The 23,882-nt window shown below is 33.8% G+C and overlaps 1 protein-coding gene across 1 annotated transcript in view; it reads left to right on the top strand.

Annotated features, from left to right (window-relative positions):
• Positions 1 to 23,882, top strand: part of LOC125066674 — a 176,158-nt gene that overhangs the window by 142,294 nt on the left and 9,982 nt on the right. The window contains exons 3-5 of the mRNA XM_047674884.1: positions 16,208 to 16,345; positions 22,923 to 23,100; positions 23,352 to 23,603. Of these exons, the coding sequence (XP_047530840.1) occupies positions 16,208 to 16,345; positions 22,923 to 23,100; positions 23,352 to 23,603 (568 nt within the window). The remainder of the gene's footprint in view (positions 1 to 16,207; positions 16,346 to 22,922; positions 23,101 to 23,351; positions 23,604 to 23,882) is intronic.

Genomic DNA, 23,882 nt, shown 5'->3' with positions numbered 1-23,882 from the left:
AATACTTGCAACACTATAACAAATACACGTTGACTCTTTCTTACTTATATCAAATCATATATATTTGTCTCCTTCCTTTATTATTTATCGGGATGTCGTTTGGCCAATGAACGATGAAGATGTTTCGCGCTACCTAGAAGAACTTCTGGAACTTCTGGTGAAAATTCGGTGAATAACAAAATCCTATTAATTCGAAGTTTAAACTTAATATTTGTGAGATGTGAATACAAGTTATCCAGTAATCTGGGGTAAACATAGAATTATATAATTTATATATTATATCTTTGGTCGGTTTGCCTCATTATCTATTCTAGGTTTTTTGGGGTTAGTTTGGACGCCATTATCTCAGAATCAGCATGTCGAATTTGAAAAGATGCGTTAGATGATCCATTTATCGCAAGGGTGGTGTTATGTGACTACTTATGACCCACGAGGGCGAAGCTAAAGCCGCTCATTTATAATAAGAAGGCAGATGAGCAATTGGAAATTCTAACGGTAAGTGGTCACCGCCCACAGCCAGTGTGTATGAAGTTTAAATACAAAGCAGTTTGACCATCAAAAATGGCCTGGCATAATTGAGGCCATCATTACACAATGGCAACATTTGCGGGTGAACCACGAACATATAACATTAATTACCGAAAGCGGTGCCTCCAATTTATGACATAGTTAAATATTCCGGTTTTTGAAGCATGAAAAAACCTTAACCCTACTTTCTCGATAAAAACAAATTTCTATGTAGCCAAGATGAGCGATGACATTTCGAAATTCAGTGCCATTATTTTATTTTTCTTAAGGTAATTTAAAGCAAAACTACTGACGCTAAAAACTGCCGCGTCTATTGGTACTCGTTTTTCTTTCAACAACAAGTAACAGTTGTCACGTGAGTAGTCTAAATTAAAAGCGGATGAAACTGTGAAGTGGGGCTCCATTCTTCTCCGAAACTTTCGCCGCATCTTCTGATATAAGTTTTATGTAAAGATTAGTAGTTCTTTCAGTTGGGTATAACAGGAAAAAACGTCCATTAATTTTATGGTACAGATTAAATTCGATAGTCATTTCAGATACGGAAATAATAGGAGATATTAAAGTTAGGATATAATAGGATATGATAAAATTTATTTTATATTTTATTATATGTTCATGTGTTTAATATATTAGTGCCTATGCAAAATTGTATGTTGCTTTAATTGGTGTAAGAACTTATTAAAATATATATCAAATAACAATAAATAAAAATTTACATACTAAGAGGAAAGTGCGGTGATACCGATGATCTATCCAGTGGTTGGATCATGTTTGAGTCTTTACAGAAGATTACAGGTTCTGTTCTTCTTCGGTTTGCTATGCCTTATTTATAATTTTTAATTTAGTTAATGTAAATATCATAAAGAAAACTTCTGTAGGTTAAGGTAGAAATAAAAATTGCCAACTGTGTATCTGCCAATTTGACTATCTCGTTTGTCTATTGCCAAAATAAAAGGCCGCAGATGCCGAGGTACTGATCTCAATCTCCAATTTATTGGATCTTCTATAGATTTTTTTTTACTAACAGCCGGGAATATGGACTTTGCAAGCATGTACACTACCTTGCCTCGGAAAGAACATACCCTTTGGTCCTGCGTGTTAACCCGAAACCGATGCCTCTCATAACCGTCGGATTATGTGAGTGAGGCAATAGAAAATGCTTCTGTGTTTGCACACACAATTATGCAATTAGAGTTGACTGGTCTCCTTTGGGATTGTCTGCCATAGCCGACATAGGTCAGGGCGACGTCATCATCATCTACATACTCGTATTCAAAGTAAAAGTCACAAATCTTTATTCAATAGAAGGGTTTACACTTGCTTATTGATAGTCAAATATCTAACACCGGTTAGGAAATTAACACCTACATTAACACCTCGTACCTGAGAAGAACCGGCGAAAGAAACTCAGCATCCTAATATAGCATTACCTCGAATATATAATATAATAGAGCATCTAATATAGCATTAAATGTTGAAAAAAAGTAACTCATGAGTTTCTTGCCGGTTCTTCTCGGTAGAATCTGCATTCCGAACCGGTGGTAGTTTCACATACTATAGTTTGTTAAATGACGATTCACAGCCTACTTGAATAAAGTATATTTTAATTTTGGAATTGAAGGTGGATTTTAATTTATACTAAAAGTTAACGTTAAAAATGCTTGTGAAAAAGTTAATTAATATGACTAATGAAATTATTACTGCGCAGGGTTGCTATGAAATTAAATTTTACGGGGAAATTTAATTCTCGAATTGATTATCTAAAATGTTCCCATATCGTATTTTAATTAATAAATGAAGCTCTACACCTAGTGACGCCGCGTACATTAAATTATCGACGTCTCGTTCACTCAAGCCTTATATTTTGATCAATTCTGTATTCTTCATACTAATAAAATATTCTATACTGGCAACACTGGTGCAATTTATTAATAAATAAAATCATTTAATATAAATATAATTTATACCACGTAGCACTCAGGAATAAGGTAACTTTCTAGCGATGAACAGTTTTAGCAATTCTAAAGAGTATCTATGTATAAATATATAAAACAAGTGAATCTCATGTGACTGGTACGCCCTTTATATCATTTTCTTTGACCAGTTCATTCATATGATATAGACTAAGATGAAATAAGTTCCTCGAAAGATGAATTGAATCGATGTGTCTAATGACCCGTGTGGTCTGATATAGCAAGGGTTGTCAAAAACTTGTTTCGCACATCGATTTTTATACATTAAGTTATAGTAGATAGAGCTTTGTGCAAGCGCGTAGGTAAGTAGGTACCGTCAACTTACCAGACATTCTACCGCCAAACAGCAGTATTCAGTATTGCTCTGTTCCGGTTTGAAGGGTGAGTAAGCCAGTATAACTACAGGCACGAGGGCCATAACATCTTAGTTCCTATACTTAATAAGCTTACAGCGTCTTTTATCTAAGCGCGATGGTGACCAATTACCATCAAATGACTCAATTTTTCGTCCGTCTATCATAAAAAAAAAGTTCAAGACCTTAGGATTTGTAATTTAGCACCCAAAAATTTAAAACTTCAGTAAACTCCATGGAATACTCCATTAAACCTTGAATAACTAGAACAAAACAAGAAAAAGCAGATGGCAACCCTAAGCATATCCGACATTAAATTGAGTATAAGTTAAGTCTGAAGCCAAGATGGTCCAATGGCTAGAACAAGTGAATCTTAAACGGGGATTGTAGGTTCAATCTCGGTCAAGAATCAATGAGATTTCGTGTACTCAATTTGCATTTCGAATTCGACAGTAAATCAAAACACCGTGATGAATATATCGGTAAAATTTACGATAATATCATCTGAGACGTCATTAACAACTTAATTCGAGGGTTGGTCTCACAGGAGGCACTCGTAGGACGTTTGTATGCCAATCAGTGATGCTCGTCGCTTGGTGACGCTTTCAAGGTCAACAGGCCTAACAACAAATACAGACGCAATTATTTAACCGATCAATTTTAATGGAAAGCGCTTGCTTTGATCCATGGCGGATATTAATGGAGGCAATGAATAATTAATATTTCCGTGATAATACTTCGGATGTAAACAGAATATGACATGCAATATAATCGGTTGTAAATATTACCTATCTAATCTACTAATGTGCTGAGTTTCTTGCTGGACGCTCTGTCTTCTCCCTAGAATCTTCCTCGCAAACCGGTGATGGCTTTACACTTTTCGTATAGTTGATGTTATGAAACAACGATAATTATAATAATCAATATTCCTCACTCAAGTCATCAAGCATTTAAAATAAGTATGTACAAAAAAAAAATCCATTTTATTCCATATAATTCCAAAAGCCAAAAGCCAAACCAAAAGCGGGTTCAAACCCAGGCAACCACTGAATTTCCATTTGCTTAATTTGTGTTTATAATTCATTCACTGCTCGGCGATGAAGGGAAACATCTTGAGGAATCATGCGTATTGGAATATCTTCCAAACTTCTCCTCAAAGGGAGAGGAGACCTTTACCCAGTTACTGAACTTTACTTTTTATTACATAGAAAGTTAAATATTAAGCTGTTTCTTGTTCGCAATAAAGTTCTCGTGGAATGTCTACATTTATTCGATTTTGATAAAAATATTTGCCATACTCTCGCCACGTACCAACGTGCCCTTGTATTAAAAAATGACGATCGATGCCTCGAACGCTCTTACACGTTTCCAATATAAGTATTTATTAGATATTTTAATTATTATTAGATTATTAAAATTAAGATTAAAGCTAAGTTTATTAAAGTTAAGGTGCACGCTTTCTAACTACTGAGCCGAGATGACGCGTGCATCTTAACCGATGATGATTTCGGGTTCAAACCCAGGCAAGCATCACTGAATTTTCATGTGCTTTATTTATAATTCATCCCGTGCTCAGCGATGAAGGAAAACATCGTGAGGAAACCTGCGTGTGTCTAATTTCAACGGAATTCTGCCACATGTGTATTCCACCAACCCGTATTGGAGAAGCGTGTTGGAATATGCTGCAAACCTTCACCTCAAAGGGAGAGGAGGCCTTAGCCCAGCGATTTACAGGCTGTTAATGTAAAAATGTAAAGTAAATATTAAAATTTAAGTCGTAAAAGGGAATAAAAATCAAATCGTTTATTAATTAAACTAAATCTTCTATCTATGTATACATATATATATCTTTTATCAATATAGCAGCGTCACAGTCGCACAATACCATAAACTAGGTGTTTTAATTTTTATTTAAAAAATTAAAAAAAAAAAAAATATCACATTCAATTTACAAATGTCGCTAGTTTTATTTTTACATGTTTTAAATAATTTAATTTATCATAGATGTTATCGCCATACAGTAATTTATGACACACGTTGACTCAAGTTATAAACGACCAATATAAAGGCTCTCCTGGGAGCTTTTAATCAAAATTGGTTTTTTGTAAGAGCTTTTATTTAACATGCAATGATCGTTTGTCGGTAAGTTTGCGTAGGTCAAATTTTTTAATGTTATTTTTCGAATCGAAGATTTTACTTTTGATTTGAAAAATATTACTTTTTAGATTGAAAATTGTATTATTAACATTTAACTTCTACAATTTACCAGGAATTCTTTTTCCGACATGAATTATGGAGTGTTTGTCATTTCGAGATAAATATTTTGAAGCGTAACATTTCGTCAGAATATGTTTTTGTCTGATGTCATGCAAATGCGCCCCTTTGCGAATATATTTTCGACAGCAACAAGTTGTAGGAGTCGAACGAAAGTTGGGAAAACACAAGTAACTGGCGAAAAGAAATCGTCCTAGTACTTTTATATAGATTATCATCGTGTTTGTAGAAAGATTTCCGCCGGCGTTTACTGGGGATGGTAAGAGTACTGGAGATAGGCAGCCTGTCTTAAGACAGACAAAGCAGCCATTAACTTTTATCATAATTTATAACGTTCTGCACCAATCCCAGACTTATGTTCTCTACAAGCCCTTAGTCAAAATGTGTGTCTTGGACGTTTGTAGAGCTAGTAGCTTGGCTCTCCATTTGATAACTTTAGTAGAGTAAGCAGTATTTATTCTTCATGGGGTATCAGATTAGATCTTTATTAAATGTACAAACATTCATAAATGTTACATATTTTATGAGTAACTATTATATAATTATGTCTAATATATCGTTAAAGGTATACATAAGATGTCTATCTACTCCGAGACTAACAAACGTAATGGATTAAAAAGACAAACCTTTAATAACTTGAGAGTTCATCAAATCTAAAAATCCTATTAAGTAAAAGGTTCTCTATTCGTTTATCCGTCTTGGATGAAATAAGCTATTATGGACCATAGCAGTGGTTGTAAGGAAGCTTTTAATTAATATATTTTGATTTTTTTTTTAATTTATGGCAACATTTACACTCAATTACTTAGCACTAAATATCATAAAAAAATATTAATTCGTTTTGCGTTTTTGTTTTAAGCTACTGACTATTTTTATACAGATTAAAAAAAAAGAAATTTAAAAGAAAAAAAGGATGAGTGTGCCTATTAGAGCGAGAGAAGTTTTACTTCTCCGCCACGTGCCAGGTATGAGATGAGTAGGCTATCTGACAATGTGAAAAATAAAGTGTCAATTATTGCAATCGGAGTATATATTAATCGGAGTTTAAAAATGGTTATTCATTAACGAAAGCTGAAAATAATAATAAATTTATTCAAAAATCCATAAATAAAAATGCATTTTTTTAAACGTTTTTCACGTTCCTTAACCTCTACTAAGTAATATAAATGAATTTTAAAAACCGGTCAAAAAGCCTATTATAAATACAAATTAAACAAATGAATTTAATGGTACTTGCCACGGTTTTGCTCATATTAAGTATAAATATTTTTTTTTGACTATAAATTCTTTGCGCAAACACATTAAATACCTGTCAAATAGTCTTAAATCTTTTACCCGAGGAGTTCAACACAAAATATTCATGATGTGTTTTTATAATGTATATTTTTATCAATTTGAGTTACCTAAAATGTTAATTTGGTTAAAATCGCTTTCCAAACATTAGCCACTGTCCCGTGAACATAAAAAAAGTAAAACAGCCTTTTAAGTCCCACTGTTGGGCAGGGGCCCCTCTCTTTGTATTCTCCTCCTTTCGTGATTATTCCACCACCCTACACAAATACATTCATTGCTTAAAACGACATAAACATTTTCTATTATTATAGAAAAAGTAGCAATGGATTTTAAGGAATTAATAGTACTTCTATTTACCCCTCCAATTAAAAAAAAACCTTAACCTTGTACTAGGAGTGTGGACGACAATAGCCCAAGGGGTAAAGATCGAAACTGCGACTTTTTACATCGCTAGGCAACCCGAAAATCATTTCGCTATTGACGCTGAACTACAAACACAAGGGAACAAATGAAAATTTGCTTCGACCTATAATTTTCGGTTATGATTATTGTGTTCTAACCAATTGCCCTTTGAGAATGGCATTTTAATATGATCTTATATGAATATTGAATCGTTGTATTAAAGGCGTTAGGTGGTTAGGGCTTTGTACAAGTTCGTCTGTGTAGATACTACCCACTCTACTGCTAAACTACAATACATAAGTATGCTTGTGTTCCGGTTTGAAAGGTGAGTGAGCCAGCACAACTTCAGGCTCAGGGGATATAACATTTTAATTGTCCTGGTTGGTGGCGTATTGGTTGACGAAGATTGATTTATATTTCTCTTGTTGTCTATGGGCTGCGGTGAGCAAGTAGATTAGATTACAATATCAGATAAAACCACTACGTAAGTCATTTAAAATTTTAGAAACGATAATTAGACGTGTGAACTTCTTCCATTAGTTAACATGGCCCCGGTCACTTCAAAATGCCTCAATAACCGAAACCCTAAGCGTTCGAAGCTCGACGCCCAGTCACTTATCTAGTTAGTGAGTTGGGTCAGCGCTTCATTAAGCCAGGCCCCGGTTAATATAATTAATCTTACTTAAACTGTTATAGCTCTTAATAGCGGAACTGTATTATACGGCTGTTTTAAATAGGTATTGTTTTGGTAAACTGACCCTTTGTTTGTTGCCGTTTTATATTTATACAGATTATCCTTTTCGAATGCTGTGAGGATAAGAGCTTGTGGACGGGGGTTATATATGAAGTCAAGTACCACCGACATACATAGCTATATATATTTGCAGTCATTAATTTATGTATATAATATAATAATAATATAATAATACATTTCGACCAAATGAGTCCTTATAGCGCTGCTCCTGTACATGTCCCGAAGTAAGACTAAAGCCTTTTCTCTGTTAGAGCAAAAGGCTTTGTGGTGGTGGATTAAGTGGTCTCTTACCACCAAGTCAAATGATTGTATAGTTTATAAAGCGTGACAATGACCTACAAACTAGCGTTCATTAAGATTTTAAGGCTGAAAAATGTAAAGTTCAGGAACAATAGGTTGAAAGCAATCCTAGGGGACAAAGGCGTGAACAATGAGGCTAATCCGCTATTGTTGGTGCGTCAGCGCAGAGGTAACGCCGCCTGTCAAGAGGAGCGTTTTACAAAGCTATTAAAAGGACCAACTATTGTCTTATTTTGTTAAAACTGTTAATATTGTATTGTAATTTAAATTATTTATAATGGTTTACTTTTAACTTTTAGCTAGGTTAAGTTTTTATTAAATGGTTGAGCGTTGACCTAACAATGTCCTGATGGTAATTTTGACTTAATAAAACATAACAAGATTCTCTTTCTATAGATAAAAGCAATGTAAGAAGTCAAACATATGCCTTCTACCTTCAACGCGTACCATAATGTTTGCATGTTGATTTGTCTTTTTTTCCTGTAATCAAACTGTCAAACTCATAATTTAATTGATACACATTAATACTTAGAATAGTTTATAACAATGGAATAAACAATGTCCTCGTGATCGACTTCGGTTACCGTGACCATTCTCAAGGGCGACTATCCAACTGCGCAGAACACACAGTACACACTGATATAATACACAAATGTGTGCGTAAACAGAATTGTTTTCTATTCTATTAGTCTTATAATTACAACTTTATTAGACTTTAAAGCTAAACCGTGTGTCTAAACCCAGACCTTCCATGTCTGTCGCCTTATAAAACTAGCGACTAAACTAAACTAACAAGAGTAACGAATAATTAGGTGGTGTCTAACGTATTATAACAATATTTACAGAATGATCTTGTTAGAGAACTATACTAACGAGATTAAGACAAATAAGCGTTTAATCGCTTGTCATTTCCGCCACCTCTCGTGCACAGTGAGCCGTACACATACTTAGAGTGATAAAACATCATTCCAGTTATGCAAATTCGATTGGATGCTGCTACCGACTGTGCACTGAAATATATTATGAGATGTCATTTCCAGTTTATTTGAAATCTCGTTAATGTGACTATTGTTGTTTGTATTTATTGATTTACGTCAAGTGTGAGCGTCAACGAATTGGTGTTGTTGTTGAATTTAGAGTTATCCTTACAATTATGAAATAATCCACTCTCAAATCTCGTTCAGCAAGATATATTTCATCAATTGGGTATTTCTGAAGTACTGAACGCTGTAATTCGACTTCACCTACACATAAATTACATATGTTACTGTAAGTAGTTGAAATTGTATTAATTTATAAAGTCAACTCGCGATTTTCAAAGTTATGATATAAAATTGCGATTTAAATGAATCATAAGTGATTATTTTTCTCTGTAATAGTTTTCGGACGCAATACGGAGTTACGAAGTTGGTGAACTCCGGCAGCCACGGAAAGCACGTCCACTATTGTCCCTGAATTTTCTCCGGTCGTTTCGTGTCGTCCCATCAGATTATGAAATTTGTCCTAACGAGATAGTTAATCTCCAAGATCGGGAGAAGTGGTCACAGTGGTCGTTGGCGTTTAGTCATGATGCTTTTATTTATTCGAATGTTCTGGATGTGGTGACTTAATCCATGAAATCCTATTTTATCGTCAGCTTAACTGTCTAATATCAATATTATGTAATACTCAGAGTCAAAGTATATAACACGTTTCGCCATAATTGTATTTACAATCATGATTCTGTATGCGGTTAAATCTAGGGTTGCTAACCGTTAAAAGACATACTGATATTAAAACAATAATAAATATTTTTTAGAAGTATTTATTCTATAGGTATAGAAATAATGAATTTTAACCGTTCTACATAAAAATAATTACCAAGTTATTCAATTTCAAATTTCAAGGATGGAATCTATATTAATAATTTCGTGCAGGTCTACGATAGACCCGATTGAACCCTGTCCACAATTATAAATCGTTAAAAAATAATTATTTTTCGTCGATAACACAAATCCGCAAAATTCGTATAATGGAGATATTTCGATAATAAATCAATGATATTCAGTGCATGACAGTTCAACTGGTGGCCATGTTTGTCGTTTACGGATGCATTCAGAAATAATGATTCGTGCAGAGGTACCGTTGTTAGTCTATTTAAATTTATATTTGTTTAGTTTTATTTGTTTTATCGAATATATTTAGTTAATATATTAAAGGGAGTCTTAGGTCAGTCAATTTAAACAAAGTAATTACTTTCTATAACAATTATATACTATAACAATTTATGGTTGTATCCTCGTTGAGCGCTCAGAACAGAATGCCTCCCGTTATCCAGCCGTTCTCAACTATGATCAAGTCCTCGCTGTGATTGGCGAACGCTTCTGATTGGCTATAGCAAATTAGTCAAATTAACATCCAATAATCGAAATATTAATTGATCGTATAAAAACACAATGTTTTATATACTAACAAAATACATAACAATTTAACAAGTATATCTATTAAAACCTTACAATATAATGAAGCACTATCATCTTCTATCTAGAAACTCTTGCATTCTGAAATTGTCTGTGCCTTTCTTTGACTAGAATAAGTTTCATTGATGGTATCAATTACTATGAGTGATTAATTATGTATCAATGCTAGTAAATCCTGACATCGATGTCCTGCTTGTGTAGCTGGGCAACTGCCAGCCCTAGTCACGCTGTCTGCGGCGAGGCCCTGTATACCGCAAACATAGCGAGGTTCTGTGGTTCGCTTCAATTGTTTATTTGTGCTTTGATATTATATTCATGTTTATTTTATTTTACTCGCTAAGAGATACTTTACACATACATAATCACAAGTTTATTTGGAGAAAGAGCTCTGTGTAAGCCAAGGGTATGTAGATAAACCAGATAACCTACCGCCAAACAAACAAAAGGTGAGTGAGCTCATGGCTCCCACGGTTGATTTCGCATTGGCTATGCAAGGAATGGCTACCATTTCTCACAGCGCGAATTTTAATAGCGGAAGTGACCACTTACCATCAGATGGCACATGTAAACAAGACCTGAACGAATATAAATAAAGGGGGCACCATTCAAACATAGAAACATCTAAGCTGATCATTTGATGTTTATATAACCAAAGTCGTCTAAATATTTAAAACATCCATTTTTACCAAACATATCGGAGCACGAACGTACAAAAATATAAAAATGAGTTCATTCAAATAATTGTCATTAAAATTGTAACAAGCAAAGCGCCTGTCTCTCAGCATCCAAATTATTCAAAAATAAGTAACACACCACGAAAACACACCTTATCGTTATATGTTCTAAGTACATTTCACACGTTCAGATATTTATGACCTATTGTAATATTTTTGACGGAAGAAATATATAATAAAAGGAAGGATATATAATTTAAATTTTATTTTGATATAACATACAAAGAGAACCTAAAAGGTAACTTATAGAAGTCGGAAAGCGACTTTGTATCACTAGGTGGTTATAGAACTACCTAGCATAACAAAGTCGCTTTTCGCCATGTACCCTTAGACATTTTAAACTAGGCAACGCATTTTTATACGGTTTTCATTATTAAACGGAGTGAATCAAGAGGAAGATTTTTATGTATATAAAAGTAGAGAAATACTTTTTTTGATGTTCGTTCTTCATTCCAAAAGCTGTATGTAGATCCTTATTGAAGCCGGTACGGGGTAACTATATACATTACATTTTTTTTATATTAGCAGCCTGTAAATTTCCCACTGCTGGGTTAAGGCCTCCTGTCCCTTTAAGGAGAAGGTTTGGAGCATATTCCACCACGCTGCTCGGCAGAATTTCTTTGAAATTAGACACATGCAGGCGAGATGAATTATAAACACAAATTAAGCACATGAAAATTCAGTGATGCTTGCCTGGGCTTGAACCCGAAATCATCGGTTAAGATGCACGCGTTCTAACCACTGGGCCATCTCGACTCTGTTTTTTTAATTGTAATTTATTTAGTCAACGATGTTACGTCAGAAACATTGGTCCTAATTGCCATATTCCTATTCCATCCCTGTTCCATTGGTGATTTCCATTGATTATGAAACGACTGACAAATCAAAAGTTCTGAAGCGTCAATAGTGTAAATATATTATTTAATTTTAAAAAATATTGACGAGATAGAGATGTAACAAGTTAGTTTGATCCTGATCTCGTGGGTTATTGTTGTCGTCAGAGAACACTTAAGGAATATTGAGGACTTACTAATATTTTTTATTTCCCTACCGTTTAAGCGGAAAGCTTGTTTTAAAAATACCATAATAGTTTGGAATAGGATCGTATTGCGTCATTGAAATTTAATATATTAAATTAAAATTATAGCTGCAAGTCTGCAAATCTCCAAAAGCTGATCAATTTCTCTTCGATTCTGAAAGAGTTCACTTCGTATCTCACTCGTGAAATGTTGACAACTGACTTACAGTGATACGCCATTTTGATACGTGTCTCCTATAAATTTTATAATTATTATAATCAATGTCACATATCACATTCTGACGTTTCACACTCTTGTTCTACGTTGAGATTCGAGTTTCTTGTTACAGTATAACCTAATACTTGCCTTCTTTCCTTTTGGCAGATATATATTTGGTAGAATTTCGTGTGTTACATACAAGCTTTCTCAAGATCAATTATTGCAAATATAAATTATGCATTAAAAACTCATTGCCTGACCGGATTTGAACCAGCAGTCTTCAGGGTTGATACCCTCGGAACATTGAAATAAATGCTTCACATTCCATTCCGAGCATACTGTTCCTTTATCCGCAAATTGAAAAAGGATGTCATAGTACTGCAAAATCTTCACCCTTTGTCTGCAGAATGAATTAGACTTTAAACGATGGAAATAAGGTCCAAATTGCCTTAAATATATACTTATCTTTACGGTCTACGGTTCCTTTGATGCCGTTACGTTGAAATCCGGCAAGTGTATGGATAAAAGTATGTTATTATAATCTTTCATGGTATTTTTCAAAACGGTTCTAACATATACTTTGGTCTCTGTAGACAAAGTTGTAAGGATTTAACAATATTAAGAGGAAACTAATGTTAATATATTCTTAGAGAATTTTGAAGGAAAAAGGCATAGCCTTTACTACCCTCCAATTATTTGTCAAGGCTTGACAAGTGTCGGGGAGACGAAAGGAGCTACGTCAGAGGGATCACGACATCCTCAAACACACTTTGGTGCGGGCCTTTGCGAGCGGTGGTCGTTAGATAGTTGTCATTTTGTAATAATTATGATCTTTCATTAAATTATAATAGTTTCTTAATTCGTAATAATTTTTATAATTAATTAAACAATTATGTTGGTTTGATGATGTGTAAGATTAGAAACAGTGTTAACGTTTAAATTGTTGTTTTGAATTATAATAGATAGATTAGTTGCGTGTTGTTTATTTTTTTAATTTATCCCAATTATGGTTTTTATTAACAAGGACAAAAATAAATCAATAATGTTTTATTATGAGCTGAGGATTCCTTTTGAGAAGGCTTATTCCATCACTCTTCTTCGAAGCAGTTTGGTGGAAAGTGCTGGTTTCCTTACGAGTTCTTGTGTATGTTTTTTTATAACTTATCACGTGCTCGGCGTCGAAAGACATCATCTAGAGGAATATTCTATAATTGTAAATCAGAAATAAATAATATTAATATACTAATTATTTATAAATGCGAAAGTATCTGTCTAACTATCTGCCTGTCTGTCCGTTGCTCATTCACTACCAAACCGCTATACCGAATTTGATGAAATTTGATATAAAGCGAGCTGAAGACCAAGGAAGGACATAGACTACTTTTTATGATGACCAACCTGTAAAAAGCGAACGAAACCGCGAGAGACAAGCTATAAATATAAATTGAACATCGTTTCCATACATAACATACTTTGCAATTTCGGAAATAAAGCGTCGATTTATACAGTAAAAAACGTTTTGTATAAAGTAGATAAGTGGATAAGGGATGACTGAAAAAATATTGCTCATTTGAAGTGCCGGAGAGTAAGTGGGAGTACCGCTCGCGTCATCCCTTTCTCTCATCTCCCTTAATATAAAATGAACGCAGGACGCAGGTGCCGTCATTACTCGCTACACGAAATATGGGTTTAAATGGTGATGGATGTTTCTAGAATTTTTATTATTTTAGATTATAGCGAATCTTTTGGTTTATATGAGTTAAACTTCAAGGTGGGATTTGATAACGTCTCTCGTATATAACTATTGGATTGCGCTCGCTACGTCTGTGGAGGAGACAGGTGTTAGGTACCGTATGACCTTTTCTGTAACCTCGACAACATGTGTAAAATTTTGATTATTTTCGGTTGAAAACTTAAGATATGAAAGCATATAAATAAACCCCATTAACGCTACGCATTAATCTATGTATGTATCTAAGCGCAATGCCAAAGAATGGCGTGATCTCCGAAACTACAGATCCGATCGACGATATAGCATAGTTACACCTTTCGCGACGTAAACGCTCACTAGTAGCGGATTTTTTTGCGTAAAATCACAGAATTAACTTAAGAAATCACGCCATTAAACAGGTCACTGACCTTTTTAATGGCGTATGATTTCTGTTCGTGCTGACGAACTAACGATGTATTGTCGTTAGCAAGAGAGGATTTGGCTCATAATTGAATAATAACTTACGTTCTCTGATCTTTCAGTCATTCAATTGTTGAGGTTTAATATTATTTATTATCCAAATATTATTTGTTTACTATTTATCTGAACAAATTTACTTAAACTTAGTTTTTTTTCTTGTTATTGGCCGTAGTAAACTATTTTTTATCATGTAATCTATACTAATAATATTATGAATGCGAAACGAACTCTGTATGTCTGTCTGTTACCTTTTCCAAACCACTGAGCCAAATTAGAAGTGTTATTTACTTTATTATTTTATAATTTCATTTGATTTTTAAATTAAAACAATTGATAGTATTTGTGGGCATTCTAAATAAACGAATCTTTTCTTGAATATAGTAACAGAGAATAAAAAAAGGACACATTGAAGTCGATATATATACATATACATATATAATCTTATACAAATAGTGCCGATACAGGTAATAATTAATTTATCACGTACGTACATAATTTAATTAATATTCAGTAGTTCATTATACTTTGTTTGTAAAGTGGAAACAGTTGATATCATAACCGGATCATAATTAACTATTTATATATTAATTTTTGATTTTCAAACAGTAGCGACTTACCCCGACTTCGCACGATGCAATAAATTTAATTAAAAGTGCAATTAATAAGAAAATATTCAATAATTTATTTGTTTTTTTAAACATACATATATTTAAAACATTACATTAAAATCGCCTCGCCTTATTGCCTCCATTGGTAACAGGAGGGCTGGTTCATATTTTGCCCAGAGAATCTGAACTGCGTTTCAACGGGGAAATGCTGCTAGCATTCTCGCTACCAACCGCGGTCATTTTATTTGATTTGTACCTATTATAATAACTATTATTAATCTCTATTTGTTAATTTTAATATTTCTTCGGTTGCAGTTGTAATTTAACCAGAGTTAATCATTTAAGCGGACGAAAACAGTTTTTTTGGAACCCGTAATATTCGGCCATTTTGTGCAATATTATCAAATTATAAACGCGTTCGTCGCTCTTTATATTGTTTATTTTAAAATCAATTGTGTGGTTAATAAGAAGTAAGCGGACGTACTGAAAGAGCCAGACAGCCGAATTACCTTGGGTCTGGGTGTTTGTGGTACCGTCGTTACTTCTGATTCTCCATAACACAAGTGCTTTAGCTACTTACATTGGGATCAGAGTAATGTATGTGATATTTTCCAATATTTATTTATTTATATAGCTCTCAGCATCAGTGATAGTCAATTAAGATTTACGTTTACGTTTTACGTTACGCATTACGATCGACATTTTCATCTGATATAAATGGCTAATTAATTATATTATATATTTTTACTAATGTTGGAATCTGAAATTTTAATTGAACTGCAATACTGCGCCGACCCCAAGTAAAATTAGGATAAGGGCAGGAGGATGATAATGACTCGTTTATTATTTGTAAAGAGGAAGACGGACGACTGCCACACTTTATGCTTGTACACTGGCTCACTCACCTGTAAAATCTGAATAACTGATCAGTTATTGGTACCTACCCAAATAATATGACAAAGTTTTAAATCCTTTCTACATAGTCACCCATTAATTTCACCAAAAATCAACTAACTTTTTCTTTCAAACTTTTTGCGTGCAATTATATTTTTTTTGCGTGTTATATATTGATGTGCAAATAATTTTCGTATTCTTTTCAGCCATATCACAAGGACAGCTAGCTGGTTGCCACCAGTTGAGAGCTGGCCGGTGAAGGAGGGTGACAGCCCACAGGACGAGGACTTACCATACGGTTGGGAACAAGCGCTTGATAGCCGAGGGAAGAGTTATTATATCAAGTAAGGCTCTTTACTTTATCTATATACAACATGTAAATTTCCCATTGCTAGGCTAAGGCCTCCTCTCATTTTGAGTAGAAGGTTAGGAGCATATTCCACCACGCTGTTCCAATGCGGGTTGGTGGATTCACATGTGGCAGAATTTCGTTGAAATTAGACACATGCAGGTTTCCTTACGATGTATGATGTTCACCGCCGAGCACGAGATAAATGATAAACACAAATTAAACATATTCAGTAGTGCTTGCCTGGGTTTGAACCAGCAATCATTAGTTAATTTTATTTTTTATTTTTTATTTTATTTTATTCGGGAAACAAACAGTACAAATTAACATAATTAAAAAAAAAATCATAAAATATAAATCATTGACCAATAAAGTTTCCACAATTAAAAAATACATAGAATAATGCGAGCAAGTTAATTATAATTAAAAAAAAAAAAAAAAAATCTAATACATTAATTAAAAAGTAATATCATATAAACAGAAAATAATTAATAATTATAGTAGAATTTACAAAAATATAATCTTATTAATAATAAAATGCAAATGTAACTTAATATGAATAACAATAATTACTAAGAATTTTTCTTAATTTGTTCAATTAACTTTTGTAAGGAGCCTGTAAAGTAATCAATTGAACAGTATTCTTTGTTGTATAATAAACAAGAACGGTAAATGAAGGCATTTTGTGCATAATTAGTACGTGTAGTATGTAAATTAAATAAAGATTTATTTCGCGAAGATTGTCTTGGACATCGGAAGTTAAGACAATTAAGAAGAAATGGAGAGTCAATAATATTATGTAGTAATTTCAGCAGAAATGTTTGATCCTTTATCTTACGACGTTTTTCTAATGGGATTAAATTAGGAACACATTGATCAGTAGTAGAATACCTAAATTTTAAATGCTTTAAGAATTTTGTTTGAATTTTCTCTATTTCTTTGATGTAGACTTTATAATGTGGATTCCAAATCACCGAAGCGAATTCTAGTATTGAGCGAACAAATGCATTAAAGAGAAGAATCAAGGTTGTAATATTTTTAAAATCTCTACTAATTCTAAGAACAAAACCAAGCATACGATAGGCTTTTGCAGTAACATACCTATAGTGTTCCCCAAAGGTTAATGAGGAGTCAAGGTGGACGCCCAAATCTCTCACCCCTGAAACCCGCTCAATAAGATCTTCATTTAAAGTATACTTGAAATTAATAGTATTTTTTTTGCGGGAAAATGATATTACGTTACATTTTTTAATATTAAGTTGCAGGAGATTATCATTGCAATATTTAAAAAAATCATTCAAATCATCCTGTAATAAGTTACAATCAGAAGGTTTACTAATGGTTTTATATATCTTCATATCATCAGCATAGAGTAGAATTGAAGAATGCTTAAATACTGCAATAATGTCATTAATGAATAAATTAAATAGAAGGGGTCCAAGATGAGATCCTTGGGGCACACCAGAAGTAACAGGCACGAACGTAGAGCAGTAACCTTTAATTGTAACCGCCTGGCTTCGATCTCTGAGATATGAAGTAAGCCAACGGAGGAGGTCGCCATGGATACCGAGTTCTTCAATTTTACGAATCAAGATTAAATGACAGATTTTATCAAATGCTTTTGAATAGTCGGTATACACCACGTCCACCTGGAAACCTTGATCCATAGCGGTAGTAACCTGATGAACAAATTCACATAAATTGGACTCTACAGATTTTTTATTTATGAAACCATGCTGTTGAGGAATGATAATGGTTCGTAGGGTAGGGAAAATCCAGTCGTATATAATTTTCTCAAAAAGTTTAGCGATAGTACATAATTTAGAAATAGGTCTGTAATTTTTCACATTGTGCTTATCACCTGATTTAAAAACTGGTACAACATAACTTTGTTTCCACAGTTGAGGCATTTCGCCGCTACAAATAGATTTGTGGAATAATAAATAAATAGGAAGCGATAGACAGCTACGACACATCTTCAAAAATATAGGAGGCAAGCCATCAGGCCCGTATCCCTTATTTATATCCAATTTACTGAGGTATTTATGTACAATAAACGGAGAAAGTGAAATCGATCCAATGTTAACAGAACTATCCGAGGCACTTACATGATTATAATTGCTTAATAAGGAAGATGACTCGTAAACAGATTCAAAATATTTACTGAAAAGAGAACAGATTTCATTTCCGTTACTGGCCGTTACTTCGCTTAATTGCATAATTTCAGGGATATTAGAGGAAGAATTTTTCGATCGAACAAATGACCAAAAGAATTTGCTACATTCTTTAATTTTACTTTCAGAATTTGAAATATACAAATCATAATATTTAGTCTGTAACTTTTTCTCACGATCACGCAAGAGACTAAACGTATCGTAGTCGGAAGTTCGGTTATAAATTTTCCATTTCCTATGATACTTTAATTTTTCATTTATAACTTTTATTAAGGATCTAGGGTACCAGCAGGGAAAATTATTATTACATTTAACAATTTTAACCGGAGTAAAATCATTAACAATTTTAAAAACAGTTTTATAAAAAACATTAACAGCATCCGAGATATCACGGTCATCTAATAATTCAGTCCAATTAATTTTGGACAGTGCATTATTGATTTCCTCATAGTTAGCACGGTGAAAAAGTCGAATCATTCTAGGAGTCGGTTTAATTAATCGCAAACTATGTATAGTAAATAGTATCTCCAGAGCTGGGTGATGTACATCCTCTTTAACAGGTGGTTGGGGGCAACGGCTGACGGTACAGTGACAGTCACTAAAAATAAGATCTAGATGTCTGCCATTAACATTATGAATTGAATTGAACTGTTTCAGATCGGTAAAATTCATAAAGTTGGCCAAGGCGTAAACAAGACTATTATCATCACTATGATTATTCAGGATCATGATATCATCGCTCCCAACCCACTGTGCAGTCGGAACATTAAAATCACCCAATACCAAGAAACTGTCATTAGGATAATTTAGCTTCTCATCTGAAACCAATTCGAAAAAATCAATTAGCGTATCACAATGACGGTTAATATTAGGGAAATAGCAGCAATATATATGAAGTGACTTTGTTATTGCTGTAGACACCAACGATATTGTTACTTTCACTATTTCAGCTGAAAAGTTGCCCAATTGTAAGGATGTCGACGAACGAACTGTTAAGTTAGATTTTAAGGCGACAAGTACACCACCACCCATTGTGTTTCCACGTTCATTATAATTTCTATCACACCTATGGACAGTGTATCTTGAATCAAAAAGTTCGGAATCAAAAATACCATCATACAACCACGTCTCGCTAAGACAGATGATATCATATTCCCCCAGCAACATAGCCCTGAAGAACATATTAGTTTTGGTACGTAAGCCTCGTACATTTTGGTAGAAAATGTTTAAATTATACTCAATCATTAAATAAGTCTAAAGCGATTATACGCACAAAATAATTCATTATAAATAATAATAATAATCCCACTATTCCACATTTAATTGTATTATAAGAAAAAATATATGATACATAATAAATATAAAAAATAATTGCAATAATATATATTAAATAGAATTCGCGACGAATAATCCATTTAAAACTTAACTTATATGCACAAATGCCTTCACCAGCGTTATAAATTAATAAAGAACAAAATGCATTACAAAGATCTAAACAACTATAACCAGAAAACACCAAAATACCGCAACAGGAAGAGCCAGAGATAGATATAAAAATAGTCCTTATACAATTTTGTTTAAATCATTTACATTTGATATATTCAGCACAGCACTGTTGTCGGAACGTCTTATCATTATACTACAATTCTTTATCCAAACATATTTATAATTCTTCTCCTTTGCAATTTTTTTTACTGAAAGTAGCAAGGTTTTATTTGTACTTGTTAGGTGCTCGTTAAAGTAAACGTTATTATAGTTGTTTGCAAATCCTAAATCATTACACTTAATCTTTAGTTTTCTTGCTTGTGCGAGGAATTCGTCTTTTTTCCAGCGACATAAAAATTTAACTATAATAGGCTTACTTTTTTTAACATCCTTATTTTTGTTTTTGGTAGCAACTCTGGTAATAAAATCAATGTCGGTGCCAGGATCAATTTTTATTGAAGTTTTGCTTGCAACGTTTTGTAAAATAGTATAGAGATTTTCATTTTTTTGTTCTGGAATTCCATAGATTTCGATATTCGATCGACGAGCCCATTGCTCATGATTATTGTTTTCTGTAAGGATTGATTGTATTGTAGATTTTATTTCCTCAAACTCAGAAAACTTTTCACTATACTGATGTAAATCTTTTTCACATTTTTCAATACGAGAATTTAAACTATCAAATTTTGAATTAAAGAAGTCCAAAGATTCCTTTATACTATTGTAATCCTGGCGAATCGATATTAATTCTTCTTTGAGTGGAACAAATGCTGACTTAAATTCATCCTTCAAGCTAGAAATTTCCGAAACAACAACCGACCTAATTAGTTCAAGTAGATTATTATTTTTATCGGCTTCCTCACAGCTGTCTGATTGAATATTTGACAATGAACTACCACCTCTTTTAAAATTAATATTTTCATTTAACTTAGTATTGACACCACTACTACGTATAGGGGTATTATCGTTATTTGTTTGTCTCGGTATCAATAAAGAGCACTCCGGGCACATCCATTGTTTTTTAACTCATATTTTAATTCCTTTTTACTATCTGTTGCAAAGAGGCACTGTACATGATAATTTTGTCTACATTTATTGCAAGTAATAATGTCACTACTGCCACCTGTGGTCAATTTGCAACACGCGAACTTCATATTTTATTATTTTAAGAGTAAACTAAAATAAATATAAATATTAAATGTCACAGCCGAGATTTGAACACCAAACAATCAACGAGTTTAAGCAGTGTTGTCTACCACAACGCCAGTTTGTCTCACTCGAAGATGGTGAAAAGCGCTACTAATATTGCACTCTAGTACACGCACATTAGCTGAGGTCATTGAACGTAATAGCTAGAGGACACGCACAATGTCAACGCACAACAATTTAGACCAATAGATTTCAAGTTTAAATACTTTTTAATAAGCACTAAACTAACTGTTTTTATGTCTTATAGCACTAATTATTCAGATTAGATACTAGTAAACTCAAAGAACACACTAAATTTCAAATTTATGCAGTTTCAATACTTCTTTTTGAATTAAATATAAGGGTTAAACGGAATTACACTTGCTCAGCACGACATCGCGCGCACTACTTGCACGAAAGATGCACGCGTTCTAACCGCTGGGTCTATATATAAAGATATCACGTGGGAGATTTTTTGTAGCATAGGCAGAACGCGCGAACAGGCAATCTGATGGTTCACTACTGCTCATACACATAGGCGCCAATATATCGAATAAATTAGTTTTACATTTATATTTTTATTATTAATTTAGTTTAGTTTTGTTTTTTAATTAATTTATGATAATCTTATATCCTCTGTCTGTGCCTTTCTTTTATTTATTCTTTAATTCCTTTAGTATTCAAATTTTTATTTGTATCTGTTAATGTAATATCGAAACTATTTTTGGTTAAGTTTTAATAATAAAATATTATAATTACCATCTGGTTCCAAAATAAAACAAATACATAGATAATCATTGAAATATACATTTATATAATATATATATAACCATGGAGTATATTAAGAGTAACTTTTGCTATGTTTATATGTCGAATTTCATATCTAATTATAAGATATATCTAATTACCATAAACAAACAAATTGTTTCTTTGTGGACTTAAATAATAATATCTACTGAGTACTTGTTAGTTGTCACCACTAATTAGTAGCAATCACTGATTATTCATTGCCAATGTCACCACCACCTTGGGAGCTAATATGTACCTTGTGCCTGTTATTGAGAGCCGAGATGGCCCAGTGGTTAGAACGCGTGCATCTTAACCGATGATTTCGGGTTCAAACCCAGGCAGGCACCACTGAATTTTCATGTGCTTAATTTGCCTTTATAATTCATCTCGTGCTCGGCGGTGAAGGAAAACATCGTGAGGAAACCTGCATGTGTCTAATTTCAACGAAATTCTGCCACATGTGTATTCCGCCAACCCGCATTGGAGCAGCGTGGTGGAATATGCTCCAAACCTTCTCCTCAAAGGGAGAGGAGGCCTTTAGCCCAGCAGTGGGAAAATTTACAGGCTGCTAATGCTAAAATAAAATGCCTGTTATTACAAGGGCTAGCCCGAAATCAGAAACACAACAATTGTACCAGCAGTTATATTTCAATCCGGAACACAAAATTACTAAGTTTAGCAGTTTGGCAATAGAATATATTCAGTGGTACCTATCCACACGGGGCACAAAGCCACATGGTTCGGCAGATAACACCCGACCTCTCCGGCTTAAATAATATTTTTGAATTATATAGTAAATTTTTGAAGTGTAAACTTCTTTAGCCGCGTTGGGCACTTTTTTTTATCTAGCTAAGACTATACTTCATACATAAGTACACGGACAGCAATAAAGTGTGTAGTTATTAGTAGTAATTGAAGCGCTCTGTTATTATTCAGTCATGTCAACAAGACGACGACATACGTGGCGCCGGAGGGCATCTCGTGCGAGTCACCGCCCGCCCCTCGGGACGTGGTGCTCGAGAGGGATCCTGAGCTGGGCTTTGGATTCGTTGCTGGCTCGGAGAAACCTGTACTTGTGCGCTTTGTTACCGACAATTCGCCAAGCGTTGGAAAGGTATGGTACTAGTATTATGAGCTATATAGAACACCAATGAAGCGCTTTAAGCGATTCTTAGAGGGGTTTAAAAGCGAGACTATATTGTGCTTTTATTTCTCGTAACGAACACGTTTGTTTCTCGTAACACGATACTATTTTTTTACTCACGAGTATTGTACTCTTGTAAAATTGTCATATTAGCCATATTTAATTTGCACGTGTTAGTTTAGATTCATTTGAAGAATAAAAATATGTTTTAAACATTACAGCTCGAACCCGGAGACCAGATCCTGGGCGTCAATGGAGAAGACGTCAGTACAGCTGCTCGGGAGCATGTTATATCTGCAGTCCGCGCATGCGCAGAACGCGTCACGTTGCGAGTATGTCAGCCAGCCAGGAGTGGTAATTTGGCGAGGAGATCGGCATTTTTGTCGGCAGCAAAACGAGCGAGATTAAGGGCTAGACCTCCAAGGGTCAGATTTGCGGATTCAGTGCAGCTAAATGGGGCACCTATGTATCCTGTAAGTTTTGGGAGATATGTCGCATTATTTAAATATATATTACAGCATCCGGACAGTGAAGAACAAATTTTATATAGTATCAGGAATATATCGTTGCTGAGGTCACACTTTGGCAGTTTTAATAAGACACTTTTAGTTCGGATGACTAGATTTTCTTAAGTTTAGCAATTACTTATTTATATCAATCATATCATTATACATAGTTACTAGATATAAAACAGATATATAAGGCATGCTTATCCATTGATGTTTTTTCTTATTTCTCTTGTCACACACAAG

Source organism: Vanessa atalanta, chromosome 10 (assembly GCF_905147765.1).
Source record: "Vanessa atalanta chromosome 10, ilVanAtal1.2, whole genome shotgun sequence".
NCBI lineage: Eukaryota > Metazoa > Arthropoda > Insecta > Lepidoptera > Nymphalidae > Vanessa > Vanessa atalanta.
The sequence above is the reverse complement of the archived record's forward strand: the minus strand, read 5'-3'. Positions and strand labels throughout refer to the sequence as shown.